This window comes from Nomascus leucogenys, chromosome 6, assembly GCF_006542625.1.
Source record: "Nomascus leucogenys isolate Asia chromosome 6, Asia_NLE_v1, whole genome shotgun sequence".
Classification (NCBI taxonomy): domain Eukaryota; kingdom Metazoa; phylum Chordata; class Mammalia; order Primates; family Hylobatidae; genus Nomascus; species Nomascus leucogenys.
This window is the reverse complement of record NC_044386.1, coordinates 60,001,012-60,017,576: the sequence shown is the minus strand read 5'-3', so window position 1 is coordinate 60,017,576 and position 16,565 is coordinate 60,001,012. Positions and strand designations below refer to the sequence as shown.

The window sequence follows — 16,565 nt, the reverse complement described above, 5'->3', positions numbered from 1 at the left end:
GCAACCTCTGCCTCGCAGGTTCAATCAATTCTCCTGCCTCAGCCTCTTGAGCAGCTGGGATTGCAGGCACGTGCCACCACGCCTGGCTAATTTTTGTAGTTTTAGTAGAGACGGGGTTTCACCATGTTGGTCAGGATGGTCTCGATCTCTTGACCTTGTGATCCACCAGCCTCGGCCTCCCAAAGTGCTGGGATTACAGGCGTGAGCCACCGCGCCCGACTGACATTTTTACTTATTTTTATTTTTATTTTATTTTTTTGAGATGGAGTTTTCGCTTTTGTCGCTCAGGCTGGAGTGCAATGGCACAATCTCAGCTCACTGCAAAACCTCTGCCTCCCGGGCTCAAATGATTCTCCTGCCTCAGCCTCTGAGTAGCTGGGATTACAGGCATGTGCCACCACGCCCAGCTAATTTTGTATTTTTAGTAGAGACGGGGTTTCTCCATGTTGGTCAGGCTGGTCTCAAACTCCCGACCTCAGGTGATCCGCCTGCCTCGGCCTCCCAAAGTGCTGGGATTACAGGCGTAAGCCACCTTGCCCAGCCCACGTTTTTACTTTTTATATGAAAGCGATATGTTAAAAAGGAGCCAGGGCACCTGTAATCCCAGCTACTCAGGAGGCTGAGGCAGAAGAATCGCTTGAACCTGGGAGGCGAGGGTTGCAGTGAGCTGGGATCCTGCCACTGCACTCCAGCCTGGGCAAAAGAGTAAGACTCAGGCCGGGCGCGGTGGCTCACGCTTGTAATCCCAGCACTTTGGGAGGCCGAGGAGGGCGGATCACGAGGTCAGGAGATCGAGACCACGGTGAAACCCCGTCTCTACTAAAAATACAAAAAATTAGCCGGGCGTGGTGGCGGGCGCCTGTAGTCCCAGCTACTCGGAGAGGCTGAGGCAGGAGAATGGCGTGAACCCGGGAGGCGGAGCTTGCAGTGAGCCGAGATTGCGCCACTGCACTCCAGCCTGGGCGACAGAGCGAGACTCCGTCTCAAAAAAAAAAAAAAAAAAAAAAAAAAAAAAAAGAGTAACACTGTCTCAAAAAAATAAAATAAAAATAAAAAAATAAAATAAAAGGAGCCAGCTGAGACAGACTGAAGGCACAGAAAATAAGAGCAATAATCAATAGAGTGATGCTTCTGAGAAACAGAAGTAACAAAACATAGGACATAGGAGGAGCTTTAGACAGAAGGGAATGCTCATCCATGCCTGTGGCAAAGTAGGCACTTAATAAATATTTGTAAATTGAGTAGATCAATGATTTGGGACCTTCTGAAAACTCCTCTATATTGATAGAGGAATTTATAACTGATTTATAGAAGGCTACATTCTTCTGCATTTTGCATCTTGCCAAGTCGTTCTGAGGTCACCCTAGCTTAGGCTTTTGAAATACCTTGTTATCGGCCGGGCGCGGTGGCTCACGCTTGTAATCCCAGCACTTTGGGAGGCCGAGGCGGGTGGATCACGAGGTCAGGAGATCGAGACCACGGTGAAACCCCGTCTCTACTAAAAATACAAAAAATTAGCCGGGCGTGGTGGCGGGCGCCTGTAGTCCCAGCTACTCGGAGAGGCTGAGGCAGGAGAATGGTGTGAACCCGGGAGGCGGAGCTTGCAGTGAGCCGAGATCGCGCCACTGCACTCCAGCCTGGGTGAAAGAGCAAGACTCCGTCTCAAAAAAAAAAAAAAAAAAAGAAATACCTTGTTATCACGTGCATGCAGACTTTTTCAGGAAATGTAGAGACAGAAAAGAATCTCTGATCCTGAACTCTTTTACATGATTTTTAGGCTTCTCTCTCTGTGTCCAGTGTTTTTCAAAATGAGTCCCTCTCATAACTTACAAGGAAATCACTCTAGGCATCTGTTAAAAATGCAGATTCTGGCCGAGCGCGGTGGCTCACCCCTGTAATCCCAGCACTTTGGGAGACTGAGGCAGGTGGTTCATGAGGTCAAGAGATTGAGATCATCCTGGCCAACACGGTGAAACCCTGTCTCTACTAAAAATACGCAAATTAGCTGGGCATGGTGGCATGCACCTGTAGTCCCAGCTACTCAGGAAGCTGAGGCAGGAGAATCGCTTGAACCTGGGAGGCGGAGGTTGCAGTGAGCCAAGATTGCACCACTGCACTCCGTCCTAGGTGACAGAGCGAGACTTTGTCTCAAAAAAAAAAGCAAATTTCGCACTTTGTGAAGCTGAAGCGGATGGCTCACGAGGTCAGGAGTTTAAGACCAGCCTGGCCAAGATGGTGAAACCCCGTCTCTACTAAAAATACAAAAATTAGCTGGACGTGGTGGCAGGTGCCTGTAATCCCAGCTACTCGGGAGGCTGAGGCAGAGAACTGCTTGAACCCGGGAGGCAGAGGTTGCAGTGAGCCAAGATGGTGCCACTGCACTCCAGCCTGGACTACAGCGCAAGACTCCATCGCAAAAAAAAAAAAAAAAAAAAAAAAAAGCAAATTTCTTGACTTCACCTACTAAATCAGACTTTGCATTTTATCAAGCTCCTAGGTAATTCTCACTAAAGTTGGAGAACTACTGTATCAGATTGCAAACAGGGATGGTGTCTTGTCCATCTTTGTTTCCTCAGTACCTGGTTCAACGCCTAACACAGAGCAGGTTTCTTAGTTGAATGACACATAAATGTGTAAAGTAGGAGGCCGGGCGCGGTGGCTCACTTCTGTAATCCCAGCACTTTGGGAGGCCGAGGCGGGTGAATCACGAGGTCAAGAGATTGAGACCATCCTGGCTAACATGGTGAAACCCCATCTCTACTAAAAATACAAAAATTAGCCAGGCATGGTGGTGGGCGCCTGTAGTCCCAGCTACTCGGGAGGCTGAGGCAAGAGAATCACTTGAACCCGGGAGGCAGAAGTTGCAGTGAGCCGAGATTGTGCCACTGCACTCCAGCCTGGGCGACAGAGCGAGACTCCGTCTTAAAAAAAAAAAAAGTGTAAACCAGGGAATCCTGTGTTGATAAGCTTGCAAGTTTGGCTTTGATAAAGCAAGAATTTAAATTGCAGGGTTCACTTGTATTCATGGTTCCAAGCGTGTTACAGTTAGCTGTGATATACATCTCAGGTAATGAGTAATTAATCATACTCAAGAATCAAAGTTGGCAAATAACTAACTTATAAAAATAATTTTACTTTGGGAGGCCGAGGCAGGCGGATCACGAGGTCAGGAGATTGAGACCATCCTGGCTAACACGGTGAAACCCTGTCTCCATTAAAAATACAAAAAAATTAGCTGGGCATGGTGGCAGGTGCCTGTAGTCCCAGCTACTCGGGAGGCTGAGGCAGGAGAATGGCATGAACCCGGGGGGTGGAGCTTGCAGTGAGCGGAGATTGCGCCACTGCACTCCAGCCTGGGCGACAGAGCGAGACTCCTTCTCAAAAATAAAAAAATAAATAAATAATAATAATAATTTTAGCTGAGGTAGGAGGATAGCTTGAGTCCAGGAGTTCAAATCTAGCCTGGGTGACAAAGCAGAACCCTGTTTCTAAAAATATAATAATAATACAAATTAACTAACACAAAAATACAAATAACTTTAAAGATATAAGATTGTCCCTATGGTAACATCCCTTTCATTCCTTGGCATTGTGATATGCTTTTCTGAAAGCTGTTTTTGAGTACAGTGGACACTTCAGGATATGTGTATATCCAATAAAGGACAGCCTCTGTTACATGTGCTGAGGTAGGAACAAAAGGTTATGAACTACAGAGCTATCCTGAGAGAGGCCAGAGTAAAGCATCTTAAAACTACTTCCCTGATCAGCACAGTGGTTCATGCCTGCCCAACACTTTGGGAGGCCAAGGTGGGAGGATCACTTAAGCTCAGGAGTTTGGGATCAGCCTGGGCAACATATGGAGACCGCATCTCTACAAAAATAAAGAAAAATTAGCCAGGTGTGGTGGTGCATTTCTCTGGTCCTGGCTACTTGGGAGGCTGAGTTGGGAGATCGCTGGGGCCTGGGAGGTGGAGTCTGCATTGAGCTGTGATTGTCCCACTGCATTGCAGCCTGAGTGACAGAGTGAGACTCAGTCTCAAAACAAAACAAAACTTTGAGATGATGGACACTTGCATAGGAAAAAAAAATTAGTTCTTACTTACCAGGAGGAAACAATTAAATACAAAGAAGCCAAGGATTCCCATTTAATATATACTCACCATGTGTATTTTAGTCATGGAACTCAGCCCTCTGGTAGTAGACATTACCTCATGGATATACAAAGCATTTTCTGACACTCCCTGGTGCCACCTTGGCGTGGCACTCAAACCAGTCTAACGCTGCAGGGAGAAACCACATTATAGGATAACACATGTTGCATGATCCTGTTTTGGGGTGTGTTTACATGTATTCCCTAAGAGGTCTGGAACAATACACACTAAACTAGTCATAGGAGTTTTTCCTGGAGAATAAGATTGGGAGAGAAGAGGGATGAGGGTGAGGACCTCCTTTTTAATTTATATACTTCTGGATTTGGATTTCTTATTTATAGTGGACATATATTAATTTTGTACTCTAAAAAATAAATTTGGCTGGGCATGTTGGCTCATGTCTTTAAACCCAGCACTTTGGAAGTCCAAGGCAAGGGGATCACTTAAGCCCAGGAGCTCAAGACCAATGTAGGCACCATGGTGAGACCTTGTCTGTACAGAAATATTTAAAAATTAGCCAGGCATGGTGGAGTGCCTGTTGTCCTAGCTACTCTGTGAGCCATGATCCTGTCACTGTATTCCAGCCCAGGCAATGGAACAAGACTCTGTTTCAAAAAACAAAACAAAACAAAAATCATAATAGTACATTTTTTTAAAATACATTATTTAAATCCAGGCACAGGGGCTCACGTCTGTAATCCAAACACTTTGGGATGCTGAGGTGGGAGGACTGCTTGAGCCCACGAGTTTGAGACCAGCCTGGGCAACATAGGGAGACCCTGTCTCTGCAAAAAAAATACAAAAATTAGCTGAGTGTGGTGGTGCGCTGTAGTCTCAGCTACTCGGGAGGCTGAGGTGGGAGGACTGCTTGAGCCTAGGAGGTTGAGGCTGCAGTGAGCCATGACGGTGCCATTTTACTTCAGTCTGGGGGACAGAGCAAGACCCTGTCTTTAAAAAATAAAAATAAATACAATTGGCCGGGCGTGGTGGCTCACGCCTGTAATCCCAGCACTTTGGGAGGCTGAGGCGGGTGGTTCACCAGAGATCAGGAGTTTAAGACCAGCCTGACCAACATGGAGAAATCCCATCTCTACTAAAAATACAAAATTAGCCGGGTGTAGTGGCACATGCCTGTCATCCCAGCTACTCAGGAGGCTGAGGCAGGAGAATTTCTTGAACCTGGGAGGCAGAGGTTGCAGTGAGCTGAGATCGTGCCATTGCACTCCAGCCTGGGCAATGAGAGCAAAACTCTGCCTCAAAAAATAAAAAATAAAGAAAGAAAGAAGTAAATAAATAAAAATAAAAATAAATACAATAAATAAAGAGATTTTCAATACCTACAGTAAGAGGTCAAGGAAAGCTGAGCCTGAGGATAATCATCAGAGTAGCCAGAGCTCCAATAAGGTTAAACTCCCAAGCAAGGCAGAGTGCCTAAGCCAAAGGCCAGGCCCTAGTTGAGAAATAATGGGACCATGACAAATGGGAGGGGATATCTGGTTAATGCCCCTAAAGAATTTGAAATCCCAGGTACTCCCGAACCCTCTGAACCTGCAGAAATGATCTTCCATCCAGCACTCCTCTCCTCCTTTTAGACACTGCAGAGGCTTGTCCCTGGCAGGACTGCAGGATTTCTCCTTCCCCTCAGAATCTGCTCTTACCCCTCTCCTGGCCACTAGACTTATATAGGGTTAACTCACCACATAACCCAGTGGGGGACATAATGGACTTAATAAAGGAGGAAAAGGACTATACACCAAAAAAGCTGCAAGAACTAGCCAAGCAGGTGGTGGCAGGAGCTGGGAGAGTAGCAAACGACTGGATTCTGAGGGTGCCTGATCAAGAGGACCAAGTTGTAAGATTGGGCCGGATATGGTGGCTCATGCTATAATCTCAACACTTTTAAGAGACTGAGGCAGGAGGATCACTTGAGGATAGGAAATGGAGACCAGCTTGGTCAACATAGTGAGATCCTGTCTCTACAAAAAATAAAAATAAAAAAATTAGCAGGGTGTGTTGGCACATGCCTGTAGTCCCAGCTACTTGGTAGGCTGAGGTGGGAGGATTGCTTGAGCCCAGAAGTCTAAGGCTGCCGTGAGCCATGATCATACCACTGCACTCCAGCCTGGGTGACAGTGCAAGACCCTGTTTCAAAAAAAAAAAAAAAAATTCCAAGATTAGGTAAGGGAGAGTATTGAATTTTTTTTTTTTTTGAGATGAGGTCTCACTCTGTTGCCCAGGCTGGAGTGCAGTGATGTGACCTTAGCTCACTGCAACCTCCGCCTTCCGGGTGCAAGCGATTCTCCTGCCTCAGCCTCCCGAGTAGCTGGGACTACAGGTGCATGCCACCACGCCCAGCTAATTTTTGTATTTTTAGTAGAGACAGGGTTTCACCATGTCAGCCAGGCTGGTCTCGAACTCCCGACCTCAAATGATCCACCCTCCTTGGTCTCCCAAAGTGCTAGGATTATAGGCAGGAGCCACCACGCCTGGCCTAACTTATTATTATCATTATTTTTTTAAATTTTGAGATGGAATTTCACTCGTTGCCCAGGCTGGAGTGCAATCGCGTGATCTCAGCTCACTGCAACTCTGCCTCCTGGTTCAAGTGATTCTCCTGCCTCAGCCTCCCAAGTAGCTGGAATTACGAGCCTGCCACAATGCACAGCTAATTTTTTTTTTTTTTTTTTTTTTTTGTATTTTTAGTAGAGACGGGATTTCACCATGTCGGCCAGGCTGGTCTTGAACTTCTGACCTCAGGTAATCCACCCGCCTCAGCCTCCCAAAGTGCTGGGATTATAGGCGTGAGCCACCACACTCAGCTTGGCCTAACTTACTATTTTTTTTGAGACGTGGTTTCTCTATGTTGCCAAGGATGGATTCAACCTCCTGGGCTGAACCGATCCTCCTACCTTAGCCTCCCAAGTAACTGGGACCATAGACCTGTGCCTCCACGCCTGCTTTGTAAACTTACACCTTATAAGAACCCAAAGAGACAGACACTATCATTATCCTCATTTTACTAATTGGAAACTTTGACTGGTTGGGTTCTCTGGGAAGCTGACTCAAGAGGGAGTTTAAAGCAACGTTTATTCACTAAATTTAGACATTGATTAGACTCAATATGGACTAACTTCAGTACGTGAATCATTAGAAGACCCCTTGCAGAAAGATCAAAATCTACAGATTTCACTCAAAGAACATACTTTTATTAATTCCAGTCAAGGGCCACTGACCATGTTATGCTTTTTAGCAATACTGTGTATTAACACATTTAAAGAGGGTCCTTCAGAAGGGCACCACAGGCTTCAAGGTGGCTAGACATAGGGAAGCTGGGCTGGTGATTCGGGGTCTCCTTGGCCATGGGCTGGGTTCCAAGGATATGTCGGGGGAGAAAAGTCTATGAGCTGTATCTTAGGAAAACTCTTCTAGGGTAAAGAGGTAGTTGGACTTTATTTAGGTTATTTTATTTATTTATTTATTTATTTGAGACAGGGTCTCACTCTGTCACCCAGGCTGAAGTGCAGTGGTACGATTATTTTCTTTGAGAACAGGTTCGCTATCGTTGCCCAGGCTGCAGTGTAGTGGCGCGATCTCGGCTCACTGCAACCTCCACCTCCCAGATTCAAGCAATTCTCTGCCTCAGCCTCCCGAGTAGCTGGGAATACATGCGCCTGCCACCACGTCTGACCGATTTTTGTATTTTTAATAGAAACGGGGTTTCACCGTCTTGGCCAAGTTGGTTTTGAACTCCTGACCTCGTGATCCACCTGCCTCGGCCTCCCAAAGTGCTGGGGTTACAGGAAAGAGCCACTGCACCCGGTCCAGATTATTATTATTATTATTTTTGAGAAAGAGTCACATCTGTTGCCAGGCTGGAGTGCAGTGGTACGACTTCGTCTCACTGCAGCCTCCGCCTTAGGGTTCAAGTGATTCTCCTGCCTCAGCGTCCCAAGTAGCTGGGATTACAGGAACGCGCCACTGTGCTTGGCTAATTTTTGCATTTTTAGTAGAGACAGGGTTTTACCATGTTGGTCAGGCTGGTCTCGATCTCCTGACCTTGTGATCCGCCTGCTTCGGCCTCCCAAAGTGCTGGGATTACAGGTGTGAGCCACTGTGCCCGGCCTAATTTTTGTATTTTTAGTATAGATGGGGTTTCGCCATGTTGGCCAGGCTGGTCTTGAACTCCTGCCCTCAGGTGATCCGCCCTCTTCCGCTTCCCAAAGTGCTGGGATTACATGTATGAGCCACCACGCCCGGCCCCTACCTTATACCTATTCCTAATCACTAAAGGAAATAACTTCTGGAGCTGACCTTTTTATCAGCTGACCTCAAACTTAAGTATAAAAGTGAACTTATTTCCTATATACACCAGTTGCCCAAAACCTTCTTCTCTCCTCTTGTATTTCATTTTTTTGATGAAGGGCTCACCTGCCACTAGCTTCCTAAGCTAGAATCTGAACATCAATAGGTATCTGGGAGCACTCCTTCCCTTACCCCTATCCCAAATCCTGGGGATTCTACCTTCCAAATTATCCAGAGTCCATCCACTTCTTTCCATTCCCACAGCTTCGTCCTTAGTTCAGGACACACCATCATCTCTTGCCAAGAAGACAACAACAATCCAAGCGATCTCCTTGCCCTTAGTCCATTCGCCATACTGCGGTCAGAGTAATCTTTGAAAAACACAAATCAGGCTGGGCGCAGTGGCTCATGCCTATAATCCCTGCACTTTGGGAGGCCAAGGCGGGCGGATCACCGGAGGTCAGGAGTTTGAGATCAGCCTGGCCAACATGGTGAAACCCCGTCTCTACTCAAAATACAAAAATTAGCCGGGCGTGGTGAAGGGCGTCTGTAATCTCATCTATTCCGGAGGCTGAGGCTGGAGAATCGCTTGAACCCGGGCGGCAGAGGTTGCAGTGAGCCAAGATCGCGCCATTGCACTCCAGCCTGGGCGACAAGAACGAAACTCCGTCTCAAAAAAAAAAAAAAAAAAAAAAAAATTAGCCGGGCGTGGTGACAGGAGCCTGTAATCCCAGCTACTCAGGAGGCTGAGGCAGGAGAATCGCTTGAACCTGGGAGGCGGAGTTGCAGTGAGCCGATACTAAGCCATTGCACTCCAGGCTGGGCAACAAGAGCTACTCCGTCTCCAAAACAAACGAACGAACAAACAAACAAAAAAACACCACCACAAAACAGGTTAGGCACCGTAGCTCAAGCCTGTAATCCCAGCACTTTGGGAGGCCAAGGCAGGAGGATCCCTTGGGCCCAGGAGTTCGAGACCAGCCTGGGCAATATAGGGAGGCCCCGTCTCTACTAAAACACAAAACCACACACAAATCAAATCATGTGGCTCCTCAGTTTAAAATCTTTCAATACTCAAGTTCAAACTCCCTAACTCAGCTTACTTATTAGGCTCTGAGTGATGCAGTCGCCGTGTCCTTCTCCAACCTCGTCTCTCGCCTATCCCCACCCACAATCTCTGCTCTGGCCGTAACTAACTTCAGTTCTCCGAACCTAACTTTATTATCGCCGGGCCATTTTGCCTACGCTGTTCTCTGCGTGCAACACTCTACTCTCCTTTCGGGTAATTCAGATGCATTCTCCAGGTCCCAGCTCAGCTGTCACTCGCACAGCCCCGGTCGGCAGGCTCCAGCCCCCAACCGGTGTCCATCGCGTGGTCCAGGCGACTTACGTCTTCCAGGCCGTCGGCCCCTTAAGTACACGCCATCAGTGTTGGACAGCTGAAAATAGGTAGACACGTGAGCCCTCTCAGAGAGAACCTGGATCCTTGCGGCTCCAGCCCCCGATAGGTAGAGAGCCCACCAAACTTCGGCTCCGTAGCAGAGACATAGCCAAGGACTTCAGGGCAGTCGCGGGGAAAGCTACCACCATTCTCCGCCGGGAACCAGCGAGGGGGGAAAGCCCCGCCTCTCACGCTGCGTCGGGGGTGGGGCAGGGCGGGGCACCGGGCGCCCTGCGAACGGCGTGTGGCGAGCAGGGGGCGGGGCCAGGGGCGGAGCGGAGCGCGCATGCGCGGTCGCCTTTGTGTGGGTCGAGCAGCGGCGGCGGCGGCGGCAGTGGCGGTCCCACTGGCAGGCGGGCAAGAGGGGAGTCCGGGCGGCGGCCGGCGTGGGAGCCGCGGGACCACCATGGTAAAGAAGCGGAAAGGCCGCGTCGTGATCGACTCGGACACAGAGGACAGCGGCAGCGACGAGAACCTGGATCAGGTGAGGGCAGGCCGCGGAGGCGCGGGCCGGCGGAGCCAGAGGGGCTGTCGGGGCCGCGGGAGCCGGAGCCGGCCGGGCCTGGAGCCTTCCTACCAGAGCGCCCAGCTCGCCCCGTGTCCTGGGCACCACTACAGCCCCTTTCCCGTCTTCCCGGAGTGTGCGGGGCCTTGGAGACCGGCCCGGGCCTGGAGACGGAGCCCCGAGGACTTGGCGCCTTGGGCGGGGAGGCGGGGCAGGTACCGGGCTGATGGGCCTCGGGCTCGGGGGTAGCGAAAGGGGCCGCGATCTTCCGGGGCCAGATCGGGGCGGCGGGCTGTAGTCCAGGAGATCCGGGCTGGGAGAGATAGGAAGTATCGCCCGCCAACCTGGGAGGCTGGGAGGTTTTGGAGGAGGTGCAACGGTGCGCGTCGGGCAGTGGGGGGCGAGGGCTAAGAAGATCCGGACTCTGGAAGATGGAAGTTTTTCGGACAAGGGGTGTGGACAGAGTGGAAGGACACTCGTAAATGTTCCTAGGAGCCTCTGCCATGCTTGCCAAGGATGACTTAGCTGTGGGCACGAGTTTATTTGGCGACTGGGGTCGTTTGTGTTTGAGAAGGGCCCCTGTTGGGGTGTCAGACCCAAAAAAACACTCTTGGGTGGAGGAAAGAGGGCAGATACTGGAAGTAATAGTGAACTATGTAGGGCGACATGGAGGGACTGTGCACAGCCCAGGCCTCCTCTTGGCCCTTTCATGCAGCATCCCAGAATTCTTTCTTACTTGAAGACTGCAGGAAGCACTGAAAGTAACTTTTGGCCTCAGTGCCTTGGGGTTGAATTGTTGATATACTGTAGAAAACATTGTAGGGAGGAATCTGCTCTTTGTAGCAGTGCTCTAGTGATACCAGGAGATACAAAGATGGTCTCCCTTATGTTTAATGAGCAAACGATGTAAAGAAAGAATTTGCAAGAGATAGTAGCTTTTAAGTAGAAAGAGTACTGAACTTGGAGTCTGAAAATTTGAATTCTGGGCTGGGCTTATGCTATTTTCTAGTTATATATCTTTGGCCTTAAATGTAAAATGACGATGTAACATCAGCCTTGTGTATCAAATTGGTTTATTGTAAAGATCAAGTGTTTGTAAAAATTGGTGGCAGCGCAAGCATTTGCTAATTGTAAAGTTTTTCTATAAATGGCTTCTTGGGGGTCTTTTATATGAAGCCAGAGGTCTCAGTTTGAAAGTATTAGGGGCAGGGCGCGGTGGCTCACGCCTGTAGTCCCAGCACTTTGGGAAGCCAAGGCGGGCGGATCATCTGAGGTCGGGAGTTCGAGACCAGCCTGACCAACATGGAGAAACCCCGTCTCTACTAAAAATACAAAATTAGCGGGGCGTGGTGGCACATGCCTGTAATCCCAGCTACTTGGGAGGCTGAGGCAGGAGAAGTCTTGAACCCGGGAGGCGGAGGTTGCGGTGAGCCTGGGCAACAAGAGGGAAACTCCATCACAACAAAAAAAAAAAAAGAAAGAAAGAAAGAAAAAGAAAGTGTTAAGGCATAAAAGGGAGGACTTTTTATCTATTTATTTATTATTTTTTTTTTTTGAGACGGAGTCTCGCACTGTCGCCCAGGCTGGAGTGCAGTGGTGCGATCTCGGCTTCATTGCAAGCTCCGCCAAGGGGAGGACTTTTAAGAAGAGGACTGGGGAGGTGCTGTAGAAAGAAGACTGCTTTGAAAATGGTGGTAGGGAGGTGGAGAAGTAATGGGGCCCGTGTAGGACTATCTAAGGAAAAGAAACTTTGTTTTGGGGTAGGAATTGAAAATGTTCTCATTGAAAGGCTCGTGAAGTTTACAAAAATATCAAAAGTATAATTTTGACTGTAAAAGTTTGGTAGATAATTTTAGACTGGCAATTAGAAGGAGTAGAATCTATTTTTTTCTATCTTTTCATCTACAAATGTGAATGTTTCAGATAATAACAACATTGGCTACCGTTTATATAGTGCCTAGGGTAGGCACTTTAATTGTTTTATTTACATTGTCAAGTTTTCACATTATGGTAAATTTGGAATTTTTCCTCTACTTCACATAAAGAAAATGGAGGTTGAAAAAGTTAAATAATTCACAACTAGTAAGTGGTAGCATTGGGATTTGAACCCAAATCTGCATGAGTACAAAGCCTATACTGTTTCCACCATACCACCTCAATCTGTTAGTTTTAAATTTTTTTCATACTGCAAAATAATAATGTTTCACAGTCATTTTTCATGGTGCTAGAATTCGTGTTTATAAAGTACACTGAATAGTTTAGAGGAAATTGGTACATACATTAAAAGGATTATTTGGGGGGATTTCTTGGTAAAGCACTCTCAAGACATCTGTTCAAATGATGAATGAACTGAACTGCAAATTATTGTCCTTAGTAGTTTCCCACAGAATTCTGATGAATAAAATAAGTTGAGTGCTTCCTTTCGTGGTACAGATATTTCACCTGATCCACAAAAAGCTTTTTCAAAGCGGGAACTGGAGAGAATTGCCACTTTATTTATTTATTTATTTACTTACTTATTTTTGAGACGGAGTCTTGTTCTATTGCCCGGGCTGGAGTTCAGTGGCACAATCTCAACTCACTGCAACCTCCGCCTCCTGGGTTCAAGCGATTCTCCTGCTTCAGTCTCTCATGTAGCTGGGATTACAGGTGCCTGCCACCACTCCTGGCTAATTTTTTTGTATTTTTAGTGGAGACAGGGTTTCTCCATGTTGGCCAGGCTGGTCTCGAACTTCTGACCTCAAGTGATCTGCCCACCTCGGCCTCCCGAAGTGCTGGGATTACAGGCATGAGCCACCGTGCTTGGCCAGAATTGCAACCTTAAATCCAATTCTAAATATCTATTTGTAAAAGGAAATTAACATAAAATGTGTAAGTAATACCTAATACATCTTAACAACAAATTTAACTTCCTCCGCTTCAGCTTCTCATTTGCATTCTTGTTATCAGATGGGAACTAGATCAAAATTCCCTTTCCCTGCACATCCTAACAGGGGGTACTGATGCCTTCTGTTTGTCTGTTCAGCACTATGCCAGACTCTCAGAAGAATCAAAGAGGAAGATCTCTGCCCTCTAGACATTTTCACTAAAGACCTTTAGCACAAGTTCACAGTCAGTCCTGCTTGGGGGTCTTTAGGAATCCTAATGCATTCTGGATCTTTCCTGCCCCAAATACCTTGTGCTGCTCCATCTGGTTCTGAGTCTTCACTGGGGGTATAACATTAGACTTGCTGTCTAGTGTATGGTATTTGTGGAAGGAACAAACCATGACAGATCACCGAGTATCTAGTGTGGATTGGAATGCAGTTAGTAAGGAGGCCTTTTGTCCCTGGGTTTTTCAGATGGGAATCTGAGCCATTATGTCAAAAATTTTACCTCCAATTTATTCCTTACTGAAGGTGAGATAGATGGGCCTTCTAGGCTGGTTTTTCCTGGTGGTAGGGGCAGACCTCTGTGTCAGAAGCCACCTGGGTTGCTTATTTAAAATGTAGGTTGGGACTTAGAGGGTGCAGCAGTTCCCATCCTAGACCTACTGAATCAGACTCTCGGGATAGAGGTCTGGACTCTGCATTTGTAACAGGTATAGCTCAAGTAATTATGATTCATGTGAGCGATTAAGATCACTGCCTATATGCAAGTTAATCTTTTTAGTAACACACTGTAAGTATTTAGAAGAGAAATAGCCTCCTGTCTCTGCCATAGTACTTCCAAGTTAAGAGTACATGTATAGGCTGGGCATGGTGGCTCATGCCCTGTAATCTCAGTACTTTGGGAGGCCAAAGTGGGAGGATCACTTGAGCCCAGGTGTTTGAGATCAGCGTAGGCAACAAAGTGAGACCTCATCTGTACAAAGACTTTAAAAATTGGCCAGGTGCATTGGCTCACGCCTGTAATCCCAGCACTTTGGAAGGCCGAGGCGGGCGGATCACCTGAGGTCGGGAGTTCGAGACCAGCCTGACCAACATGGAGAAATCTCGTCTCTACTAAAAATACAAAATTAGCTGGGCATGGTGGTGCTTGCCTGTAATCCCAGTTACTCAGGAGGCTGAGGCAGGAGAATCACTTGAACCCAGGAGGTGGAGGCTGTGGTGAGCCGAGATTGTGCCATTGCACTCCAGCCTGAGCAACAAGAGTGAAACTCTGTATCAAAAAAAAAAAAAAATTAAAAATCAGCTGGGCATGGTGGCATGCCTGTAGTCTCAGCTACTTGGGAGTCTGGGGTGGGAGGATTGCTTGAGCCTGGGAGGTTGAAGTTGCAGTTACCTGTGGTCCCACCATTTCTCTCTAGCCCAGGTAACAGAATGAGACCCTGTCTCAAAAAAAAAAGGCACTTGTATAACTAAAAGAACTTGACAGGGAGGTTTTAAGATGGCAAAACTACTGGTTCTGTTTTTTTTTTTTTTTTTTTTTTTTAAGACAGGGTTTCACTCCTGTTGCGCAGGCTGGAGTGCAGTGGCACAATTACAGCTCACTGCTGTAGCGTTGACCTCCCTAGCTCAGTCATCCTTCCACCTCAGCCTCTCAAGTAGCTGGGACTACAGGTGTGCACCACCGCACCCAGCTACTTTTTAAAACCATTTGTAGAGATGGGGGTCCCATTACATTGCCTAGGCTAGTCTCGAACTCCTGGGCTTAGGTGATTCTCAAGCTTCAGCCTCCCAAAGTGCTGGAATTACAGCTGTGAGTTGCCACATCAGGCCTTATTTATTTGTTTGTTTGTTTATTTATTTATTTATTTTTGAGATGGAGTCTCACTCTATCGCCCAGGCTGGAGTGCAATAGCACAATCTCAACTCACTGCAGCTTCCACCTCCCGGGTTCAAGCAATTCTCCTGCCTTAGCCTCCTGAGTAGCTGAGATTACAGGCGCCTGCCGCCACACCTGGCTAATTTTTTGTATTTTTCAGTAGAGACGGGGTTTCGCCATGTTGGCCAGACTGGTCTCTAATTCCTGGCCTCAGGTGATCCAGCACCTGGCCTTATTTTAACCTTTGAAAGTTTTTAAAACTAAGACCTAGTTTGAGAGTTTGAAAGCTTTTCTTTTAGCGTTTGACCTGATAGTCACTCTGTCCTTATTTTGACCACACCCTTTCTTCAACATTTTTAAATTTCAAGATACTTGCTGTTGGTGCCTATTGGGAAATAATAATTTGAGGCAAACCTCTGGGCTCTATGTCATCTCTCTTTATGGAATAATATTTATGCAGTAAGTCCTATAAAATGAAAAGCATGCAAGATAATAAAGGAACCAGAGTTCTCAATTCAAATCAGTACAACTCAGTATTTATAAACATTTTACTTTGCTTTTCTAAAAAACTAAAAATTGAGCTATGTGCACACTGGGATGCTTTATTTTATAGGTTTCTTATTTAAAATGGAGATTATATTGTCATGTCCTGTTTTTCTCTGTTTATCTAACTTGAAGTAGCAATAATTAAATTTGTTTTTGAGAGAATAGGCCCCCTAAGTATTTTCTTTTTTCTTTTTTTTGAGACGGAGTCTCGCTCTGTCACCCAGGCTGGAGTGCAGTGGCGCGATCTTGGCTCCTGCAGCCTCTGCCTCCCAGGTTCAAGCAATTCTCTGCCTCATCCTCCTGAGTAGCTTGGATTACAGGTGCATGCCATCACGTCCAGCTAATTTTTGTATTTTTAGTAGAGACGGGGTTTCACCATCTTGGCCAGGCTGGTCTTGAACTCATGATCTCGTGATCCACCCTCCTCGGCCTCCCAAAGTGTTGGGATTACAGGCGTGAACCATCGCGCCCGGCCAGCCCCGTAAGTATTTTCTAGGAGCTGTTTTCAGATACTACATGTAAAGAATATTATTATTATAAAGTATACTTCTATAAACCTTCCCCATAAATCTTAAGAAATTTAAAAGTTGTGCTTCTTGTTAATGTAGTGTTTTCCACATTAATCAGAGGCAAATTTTGAAGTGTAGAATGAGTTTGTGAGAAGTGTCAGTGTTAATTTGTGAAAACTTTAATTTGTGTCATGTTGCATCTAGCTTGATGTAATTCGCTTGTTAATTTCACTCTTTTCAAAGAGCGAGTCCCATGGGAGCTCCCTCCCCACCCAACCCCTGCCCAAGATGGAGTCTTTTTTTTTTTTTTGAGACGGAGTCTTGCTCTGTCGCCCAGGCTGGAGTGCAGTGGCGCAATCTCGGCT

General features: G+C 47.0%; 2 protein-coding genes across 2 annotated transcripts in view; one reads left to right on the top strand and one right to left on the bottom strand.

Moving 5' to 3' along the window:
- Positions 1 to 16,565, bottom strand: part of NDUFAF1 (NADH:ubiquinone oxidoreductase complex assembly factor 1) — a 66,881-nt gene that overhangs the window by 22,299 nt on the left and 28,017 nt on the right. The gene's annotated exons all lie outside the window — the stretch shown is intronic.
- The window catches only part of RTF1 (RTF1 homolog, Paf1/RNA polymerase II complex component), a 71,065-nt gene continuing 64,624 nt past the window's right edge, over positions 10,125 to 16,565 (top strand). The window contains exon 1 of the mRNA XM_003266753.4: positions 10,125 to 10,378. Within this exon, the coding sequence (XP_003266801.1) occupies positions 10,181 to 10,378 (198 nt within the window). The 5' untranslated portion in view covers positions 10,125 to 10,180. The remainder of the gene's footprint in view (positions 10,379 to 16,565) is intronic.